General features: G+C 34.4%; 1 protein-coding gene across 1 annotated transcript; it reads right to left on the bottom strand.

Annotated features, from left to right (window-relative positions):
• Positions 1-853: 853 nt before the first annotated feature.
• On the bottom strand, positions 854-1,877 carry LOC111613536 (craniofacial development protein 2-like). The gene is made up of 2 exons (XM_023354884.1): positions 998-1,877; positions 854-894 (listed from the first exon to the last, which is right to left on the bottom strand). Exons 1-2 carry the CDS (start codon positions 1,875-1,877, stop codon positions 854-856), a joined length of 921 nt encoding a protein of 306 aa, XP_023210652.1.
• Positions 1,878-10,519: the final 8,642 nt, after the last annotated feature.

Here is a 10,519-nt window from a genome sequence, read left to right as displayed (position 1 = left end):
TTACGGAAACCTCCCTGATATTCCCCTATGTGAGCGTCAACTTGCTTTTCTAGCCTGGTTCTTATTACATCTGATAGAATTTTGTACGTTACTGGGAGAAGTGATATTCCACGATAGTTATTTGTATCTGTTTTGTCTCCTTTCTTGTGTAGTGGATGGATTAGTGCACATTTCCACTCATCAGGTATTTCTTCCGTTTCCCAAATTTTTTGAATTACGTTGTGCAGAGATTTTCTTAAGTTTGGACCAGCAATCTTCCACATTTCGGCTACAATACCGTCTTCTCCAGACGCTTTATGCTTTTTTAATTTCTGGATTGTTTTTTGTATCTCTTCTAAGTCAGGTGGTGGAGAGCTAACATTTTGGGTTTTTGGTCGTTGGAAACTTAGCCTTTCTTGGGGCTCCTCACAATTCAGAAGTTTTTGAAAATAATTCGCCAACAGTTTGCAGTTCTCGGAGTTGCTTAGCGCTAGTTCCCCATTCTCCTTTTTAAAACACAGACTGGGAGATTGGTATTTTTGTAATTCTTTTTTAAAAGTTTTATAAAAGTCTGTTGTGTTATTCTTTTGAAAGGATTCTTCAATGAGTTCTAATTGTTTCCTGTTGTACATCCTTTTGGCATTCCTTAGTATTTTAGCTGTAGACTTTCTAGTTTCTTTGAAGGTATTATAGTTTTCCTGGGTTTTATTTGAGTACCATTTTCTCCAGGCATGGATTCTATTATCTAAAGCTTCATCACACTCTGCGTTCCACCATCTGTGTTTACGGGATCTTTTTAGAGGAGCAAGTTTCTCAGCGGCATTTGTGATGTTTGTTGATATTTGTTCCCAATTTCCACTGTCAATGTCCTCGGTCATTTGTCTGAATCTGGAAGACTCTTCCTGAAGTTTTGTTCTATCAATTATCTTGATTTTTTGAAATTTTCTCGGTATTTTTCTTCGGGGAATCAATTTGGTTTTTATTTTTGTCAAATGGTGATCTGTTTCAAAGGTTATGCCTTTTTTGATCTTGACATTCAAAATTTCTTTTTGATTCTGTTTGGATATTGCCACATGATCTATTTGAAATTCTCCAAGTTCCGGATTCGGGGATCTCCATGTTTTCTGTTTCCTTGGAAGTTTTTTGAAATTTGTTGACATTAGTTTGAGGTTGAAAGCCTTACAGAGCTCAATTAATCTTAGGCCATTTTGGTTTGTTCTTTTGTGTGCAGGATACTTGCCTACAATATTCCGAACTGATTTTTCTTTCCCTATCTGCGCATTGAAGTCACCCACAAGAATTTTGACATTTTCACGAGGGATTTTGCTTATTTCATCCTCCAATTGTTCCCAGAACTGCTCCACTTTAGTGGGATTTTTCCTGTTATCTTCATTGATTGGTGCATGACAGTTGATCAACGTGTATGACTTGTTTGCACATTTAAAAGTTAAAAGTGATAGTCTGCCCGATGGGGATTGAAATTTCGTAATCGAGTTCACTATTGTTCTATGTACGCAGAATGCCGTACCAAGATGAGGTGTGTTCCTCATTATTCTTTTACCGGGTTTCCCTTTGAAATACCTGTAATTCTCTGAATCGGTTGTGTTGATATCTATGAATCTTGTTTCTTGTATTGCTAGGATTAGGATGTTTTCCTCTCTCAACATTTGGTTTAGTTGCTTTAATTTACCCACTTTAAGCATCGAGTTAACATTTAGTGTTCCAAAGAAGTATGTCACCTTGGGTTTGATTTTAGGGTTTTTAATATGCTCCAATTTGTTTTTGCATGGTGTTTTGGGCTCTCCAGAATCCTCAGGCCCAGTTGCGTTGCCTATGACAACGGTGGATTTTCCTTTAGGGTTACCACCTGGAGTAGTTTTATTTTTGAATTTTTCCATCATGCATAGTTGTTTAGAATTTAAGTTTGGGGAAACAAAAGCAGATGTTTTGTTTCAATGTTACAACTAAGATTGTAAGTCCTAGAGGATTGTAATCAGCCGCTCCTAACATGGAGAACCGACGCTGACCAGAGTACCGCTCGATACGAGAACCGTCGTGTCTGGATTTAAATTCATCTTGGAAGAGTACTCTTCCGCCATCACTGCCGTTGGGACTATTGTCCTCGTCCGTCACCAATGTCGTTGGTCCTCTTCGTCTGTAACCCTTGACAGGGGCCCTTACAGAGTGCTATCATCCGGAGCCAGATGAACCCAGGTTTTTTTACGAGGTGTTACTCCTCCCCCTCCTCCTTCTCCATCCCTTGCGCGATGGAGCTCCGGGCTTGGGACCGGCATTGGCGAAGTTAAAATTCTATATTATATGAAAGTAATTCAGTAATATTTCAAGATCATTTCTTAGTATAACAAATACTTTTGAAAAAAGTTATGTATATATTGGATCCTTGTGAGATACAAAAGTAGTGGGTAGTTACTATTTGCAGATCACTAATATAATTTCCTAATTTTCGATGCAAGAGAATTTTTTTGAAGAGGAGGCGTAGGGAACTAATAATTTTTCATTGAGTGAAAAAATCCCAGTCCAACTGAATGCGGGTAGTANCCTCCTTCTCCATCCCTTGCGCGATGGAGCTCCGGGCTTGGGACCGGCATTGGCGAAGTTAAAATTCTATATTATATGAAAGTAATTCAGTAATATTTCAAGATCATTTCTTAGTATAACAAATACTTTTGAAAAAAGTTATGTATATATTAAAATAATAAGTCAATGAATTTTAATGGTCGGAGGAAAGTTTTGTGATTTAGCAGATTTTTCTGCCAATTCGATGCAAGAGAATTTTTTTGAAGAGGAGGCGTAGGGAACTAATAATTTTTCATTGAGTGAAAAAATCCCAGTCCAACTGAATGCGGGTAGTACATCTGCACCACACTTCCATTTTTTCAAATAAAATAATTTTGAGTTTGCTATCTAGTTTTATTGTGTTTTCACGCATGTGCATTAGTGTTTTAATTCATTTAATACACAATGATTTGGTTTTAAGTATTATTTTTACATCATGTCACGTAAACTACTAGCTGCTATCATTATTATAAACTATTTAGAATTATTTTTTATAGTTTTTTGTTAAGCAGATCGGGTTTTAAAGAAATTGATATAAAAAATACTACTTGCGAATATTCTTTATATTTAGATGGAAATTTTTATTTACATAAATGTACGAAAGCAGGAAGAGATGTATATAATATTCGAAAATTCACGCGTGAAGGACTACCTCATAAACATATCGGTGTGCAATTATTAAAGAAAGAATTTAACTTACTTTGTACAAAATGCATTTAATTTAGTTGTATAGTCATCGGTCCATCTCAATCTGGAGAAACTTTCTTAGTTCGAGAAATGCAGCGTGAAAATATCTATGAGAAACTGTTAAAAAGAGTTATGTGGTGTTACTCAATGTTTCAGCCATGGTTCGTGGAAGAGAAAAATATTCATTTTAAATGTGGTATTCCCGAAAATATCAAAAATTTAGATTTAATAATTATAGACGATTTAATGCATTCTTTAACCTAAAAAATTGCCGTATTATTTACCGTTCAATCCCATCATAAAAATATAAGCGTTATATTGATAATGCAAAATTTATTTCCTTGTAATAAAGTAATAAGAGATATAAGTTTAAATGCTCATTATTTAATATTATTTCAGAATAACAGATGAAAGTCAAATCAATTGTCTTGCTCACTAAGTGTTCATAGGTAGAACGAACTACTTTAAACATGCATATTTAACTGCGACATCCAAACCATACATATATTTATTAATCGATTTCCACCTGTCTACAGATAAAGAATTGTGTTTAAGAGACTGACGTTTTTTTCCGAGAACAAAGCCGTGTATTGGGTTTATATTCCACAAAAATGAAGAATATTAAAAAAATTATTATTTGTTAAATGTGTTTGCAAAGGCAACACCTGCTCAGAGAAAAGCTTTGTTAAAAGAAGCTTCCTCCGATCAAATAAAAGTCATATGTGAAATTTGTGACAACTCGCTTAAAGGTTGTTTACCAGTTAATGTCAACAAGTTGAAAAAATATGAAAAATGTATACGAAAACTTGCAAATAAAAATATAGGTCTCCAAGCAGAAAAGAGGATTTTGGTAAACCAATCTGGAGGAGTTTTAGATGAAATTTTATCTTCGATAATATCATTAGCTAAAAGAATTTTTGGATTATAATAAAAAATGGCTGATTAAGTGGCATTATTACCACCTGAATTAGTACCTAAATATCAACTACAAAAACCAGAAATAAGAATACACGATAATATTCAAGATTTATAAGAAGAAAGTACATTATCAGATGATTTGAAAGTTAAACTATTGAGTCAACTAATTTCGAGGTTTAAACAAACTATTCATGCACCAAAAGAACTTTCTTTTCAGTTTCTTTAGTATTATAACCAACCGAAGAATCTCAACAACCATCGCCCGAACCAACAAAACCATAATCTATCGAAGATCAGATAAGCATTTCGGTTCCACTTGCATATCAAAAATATGTTCTGCATATCATTCAATTACTAAAGTCTTATCAATACGATTGGAATGAAAAAGGAGATTTAGTGGTGAATAACGAGCAAATTATAAACATTAACATTATCGATTTATTGTCGTATGTTATAAGAACCAGAAAATCATCTACTGCCCCGGTAGGATTTAACGAATTTTGGGAGGGAATTAAAAAAGCGAACGTACCTAAAGAATGGATTAGAAATAAAGTATTATCGATTTGATTAACAATAGGAGAATTGCATGTACACTCTAAACGCCTTTGATAACAGGTATGACGTCCTGGCTCATCAAGTGATCTGCTTCCGCCCATGCGCGGTCGATCAACTGTTAGACAACATTTCTGCTTGGCACTGATCTGCGATCATTAGGTCTGTCCTCAAGTAGTAAATTACAATTTCCCCTTTTTCGACTAATTCTCGAGTGACGTGATAGCTTATGTCGATATGTTTACTACGCTTGTGAAAAACCGCATTCTTCGATAACAGTATGGCGCTTTGGTTATGGCAGTAAACACAAGTGGGGTTTTTTACACATCTTTTAAAACCCATATGTACTAACAGTCTTTTTATGTAAGTTATTTCTCGCGAAGCTTCAGTTAGAGCTGAATACTCTGCTTCCATGGTCGACATTACAACAGATGTCTGTTTCTTTGACTTCCAACTAATTGGACCGCCTGCTAACATCAGAATGTTACCGACATGTACACGACTTTCTGTCATCTATGTCTCCAGCCCAATTTGAATCCGTATAGGCTTTAAGTTCTCCGTTGTTCTTGACGTATGTTATTCCATACATAGAAGTACTTTTGAGATATCTCAAAACACGTTTCGCAATCATCCAATGTGTTTTACCGGGATTAGCACAAAAACGACTTAATGTGCTCGCAGCAAAAGCGATGTCTGGACGTGTTGCGTTTGCCAGGTAGATTAGACTTCCGATAAGCTCTCTATAAGGCCGATTTTTCATGTCTTGTCTCTCGTTTTCTGAGATTGAACCCATTTTCTTCGAAATTTTCATATTTGACTCTATCGGTGTAGCGACAGTTTTTGTATCCACTAAGTTGAATTTCTTCATCAGTTCATTAATATATTTTGTTTGTGTCAGACGGATGCTACCTGTTGGTCTTTCTCTCTTTATTTCCATGCCTAAAATGTTACTTATAAGGCCTAGGTCTACTATTTTGAATGGTGACTTTAGTTTCGATTTAATGGTCTCAAGATTTTCAAACTTCTTTGCTGCCAATATTAAATCGTTTTCATAAACAATAAGTAGCACTCGATCTTCTTCCTTCCTGAATACATAAACGCATGGATCAGCTGCTGTGAGCCCGCCTCCAATACTTGTGATAAAGCCATCTAACTTCTTGTACCATTCTCTTCCAGATTGTTTTAATCCGTATAAAGGTTTCAATAGTTTGCAAACTTAATCCTCTTGTTCGCCCAGGATGAACATCTCGGGTTGCTCCATGTATATTTCATCAGATAAATCACCTTGCACGTAAGCGGAAGTTACATCCATTTGATGTACTGTACGTGCATTTCTTCATTTACGGAGGCAGCTAATAATATTCTTATTATTTCGTATCTAGCGACTGGAGCAAAAACTTCATCATAGTCTATACCTCTTTCTTGGGTATGACCTCGAGTTACAAGTCGCGCCTTATACTTTTCTATGTCACCTTGTTGGTTGGTTTTTGTTTTAACGATTTGTTAACACTTGTTGTTTGGCCTCGGTAATAAGAGCAATATGTTGTTCTCACGTTGGCTCTCATATTCTTTTCTCATGGCGGTTAGTCATGTCTCTCTATCATCTCAATTTAACGCTTCGGATACATGTTTGGAGTCTGAAATTTTGTTTTTAACAATTTGGTAAACTTTTCTCGGTCTTCCGCGTTCTCCATTCTTTGAATTTTTGGATGACCTCGTTTTTATTGGCCCATGCGACTTTCCTCTTGAATTTCTTGTCGTTGTTTTTCCAGATATTTGTCCACATTAGATTCATTATCAGACTCTTCATCTAGTTTTGTATCGTCCTCACTGTTCATCTCTGTCGTCTGATTTAGCGGCATTATACACATGTCATTTGGTGTTTCATCAGCAAAATCTGGCTCAGCGGAGATACTCTTCAGAAAAGTGTTAGGCCTACTTGTGTGGATTGTTTCAACAAATTTCACATCACGTCCTATAATGACAGTTTTAGTACCTGGTTTCCAGAGTCGATACGCTTTTGACTTATTCGAGTAATCGACCAACACGTACTCATCACCTTGCGGATAAAATTTTCCTCGTTTTCCAGTCTTGTCCAGCAATATAGCTTTACTTCCGATAATTTTAAAGAAACCAACATCAATGTGATTTAAACTTTATGCTTAAACCACAGCTCATTCGATGTTTTTCCATCGAGGGCTTTTGTCGCACTTCTATTTCGTAGAAATGTGGCTGTATTAATTGCTTCTGCCCATAGTGACTGAGGTAGACCTGCTTGCAACATTACGCACCCTGCCATTTTCGTCAAGTGTCCAATTTGCACGTTCTGCTACACCATTTTGTTGTAAGGTGTATTCGATACTTAGTTGTCGTATGATTCCTTCTTCTTCGAGAAAGTTGTTAAATTCGTTCGATAAATATTTTCTACCGTTATCCGTACTTATCTTTTTGATTCGATGACCTGTTTGTTTTGCTCGAGCAACGCCGGGTCTACCTGTTAGTTATAGATATATTGAATTTTATTTTAAAGAAGCACTACTTTGTTTGCTTATGGTTTAAAAAGAGCATGTGATTATCAGCGAACTCCAGTTACTTCAGTATATCGATTATAGAATAAATATATCCATCCTTATAAATACTATTGCTTTACAAAACTGTTATACAAAAAACAAGCAAAAAAGAAAAGTAAAAGAATGCGAGAAACACCAGGAGGAAGAAATTGCTGCACGTTTTTCTTTTCTCTGAGCAAAATCGATGGTAAATATCATTTAATGGTTTTAAGCTGTTGTGGGAATCTGTAATTATTATGCGTTATTAACCGAGTTACCAAAAAACGCGAATATTATTAATATGAGACGGTTATTATTAATACTAACTGGATTTATTACACGAACCGTAACATATATACAGTCGACCCTCCTATAACACGGTAGATACGTTCCGTTCTTTATGAATCCATTTTGTACGAGTCCTTGCCAATCACAGCCCGGCACGTATACACTTTACGGATTACGGCTGTTTAATTTTATGGTAAAAAACCTTTCAATCAATTCTAGACTAATTCGACTCAACATTTCCAAAACACNAAATTACTATGTTCACTCCTGCCACTTTTATCCGATAATTTTCGTCTATAAAATTTAATCCATGAATTTTTTTGGTAGTAAAATTAAGTTGCCATTGATCTTTAGCTGATAATTGATACTTTTTAACAGAATCTATATAAATGTCTATTACAGCTTCTATAGGACTGTGTAATCTTTTTATGGCCAACTGTCGATAAATAATTTCACGATCTTAAACCTGAAATTCTTTCAAAATCTATTAGCATCGCATTCTGAACTTTTATATAAATAAAAATTAGGATTAGTATTATTTTATATTTAATAAGAAAATGACAAAAAGATTTCATACACACTCAAGTATTTTTTACTGGCCATATGTAATTTCACGATCTTAAACCTGAAATTCTTTCAAAATCTATTAGCATCGCATTCTGAACTTTTATATAAATAAAAATTAGGATTAGTATTATTTTGTATTTAATAAGAAAATGACAAAAAGATTTCATACACACTCAAGTATTTTTTACTGGCCATATGTATAATGTTCATATATAGAATGTTCATTGTTATATCAAATGTTGTCATGTCTTCCAATTCTTTGATATTATATTCACTTATTTCATCCGTTTTATTAAATTGTTAACGTGAAATCTATAAAAATATAATTTTTTAAAATTTATACTTTAATTAAATTGAAATGAAATTTAGTTACCAAAATGAAATGAAAGTAAAAGATATAATATGAGAATTTAACTCTAATTCTACAGTAGCAATAATAATAATATTAAAAAATTGTCTTTCTTCAAATCGAATTTATACTGTGTGATCAAACGAACTCATTAAATATAATCCTTCTTAATATACATAGAAAAATCAACTCATTAAACATTAAATTACTATATGGTTCATATTAATATTTATAATAAATAATATTTATTTAACTGATAAACTATATTTAAAAGAGAATTTAAAATATTAAACTTTAATAAATGAAACTCTGATTACTCATTGGATGATATTAATTTGCTAGTTACAGATTTTAATAAGTTTTGATGATATTGAAAACAAAATTCTATATTCTTCTTCTTGTGTCGATTCCGGCCATCTTTGGACCACGTACAAACAACTAATTATGACTTGCTTTTCCCTCTTCCCTTCCCTTTGTTCTTCTTCCTTTCTTTCCAATACCTCTTCATTCTCTCGCTCTGCTGTTGTCTTTGCTCCTGAGTGAAGAGTCTTCCACGTCTGTTATTTTCCTTTTCCTGAAAACCCTTGAAGTTCTTTATTTTGTTTCTAAACCTTTCCCTGTTCTGGATATCTTCTTCCAATATGCCCATTTCTGCCATGTCTTTTTGAGTGTCATTGATCCATTGATTCTTATTCTTTAGGTTGTTGAAATACATAAAAATTTGTTTCGTTAGCCTATTTTCCCCCATTCTCTTTATATGCCCAAAGAAGCTTACTCGCCTTCTCCGAATTGTATCCGAGAGTCTTGGGATTTTTTGATAAAGCTCTTTATTGCTCCTTAGCACGTAGTTACCATGTTCATCTATTTTTGGCCCCAGAATTTTCCGAAGGATCTTCCTCTCTTTTTTCTCCATATTTTCTATTTCTCCCATTTTAAGAGTAGCAATACCTTCTGCTGCATAAAGTGCTTGCGGTTTTATCACTGCGTTATAATGTCTAATTTTTGCATTAATGGAGATTGATTTTTTGTTGTAAATGTCTTTGGAAAGTTGATAGGCAATTTCCAACTTCCGTGTCCTGGCACAATTTGCTGCTTTAGACAACCCATTTGTTTCAATAATTTCTCCAAGATATTTAAATTTTGATACTTTGTTAATTTCTCCAAAATCCGTTTTTAGTGATTTTGGGGCACCTGAAATATTTGTTATGTACTCTGTTTTGGACGTAGAGATTTGTAAACCTGCTTTCTTCGCAATTTTTCCTAGGAGGTTAATTTGGGTGATGGCTGAGTTCACATCCTTAGCCAAGGCCGCGAAATCATCTGCAAAAGCCAAGCCGTTGATTTTTACTCCTTTGTGTTTGGTTCCTAATTTAATTTGATTATTTATCCCAGCTTCTTGTAATGCTTTTTCCCATTCTCGAATGATCTTTTCTAGCACACAGTTAAAGAGTATGGGTGAGAGACCATCTCCTTGCCGAACTCCAGTTTTGATTTCGAATGGCTCAGAAATTTCTCCAAGAAATTTTACTTTAGATTTAGTATTTGTAAGGGACTGTTTAATTAAATTTATCAGCTTATCATCTACACCAAATTCATTAAGTGTAGCGAACAAGGTTGGTCTATCAATGGAATCATATGCTTTTTTAAAATCAACAAAAGTGACAACATAGTTGCATTTTGTCCTGGTATAATGCCTAATTATAGATTTCAGGTTGAAGATTTGTTCCATGCATGACCTTCCTTTACGGAAACCTCCCTGATATTCCCCTATGTGAGCGTCAACTTGCTTTTCTAGCCTGGTTCTTATTACATCTGATAGAATTTTGTACGTTACTGGGAGAAGTGATATTCCACGATAGTTATTTGTATCTGTTTTGTCTCCTTTCTTGTGTAGTGGATGGATTAGTGCACATTTCCACTCATCAGGTATTTCTTCCGTTTCCCAAATTTTTTGAATTACGTTGTGCAGAGATTTTCTTAAGTTTGGACCAGCAATCTTCCACATTTCGGCTACAATACCGTCTTCTCCAGACGCTTTATGCTTTTTTAATTT

This window comes from Centruroides sculpturatus, unplaced genomic scaffold, assembly GCF_000671375.1.
Source record: "Centruroides sculpturatus isolate CEXI.00-Female unplaced genomic scaffold, Cexi_2.0 scaffold1699, whole genome shotgun sequence".
Classification (NCBI taxonomy): Eukaryota; Metazoa; Arthropoda; class Arachnida; order Scorpiones; family Buthidae; genus Centruroides; species Centruroides sculpturatus.
The sequence above is the reverse complement of the archived record's forward strand: the minus strand, read 5'-3'. Positions and strand labels throughout refer to the sequence as shown.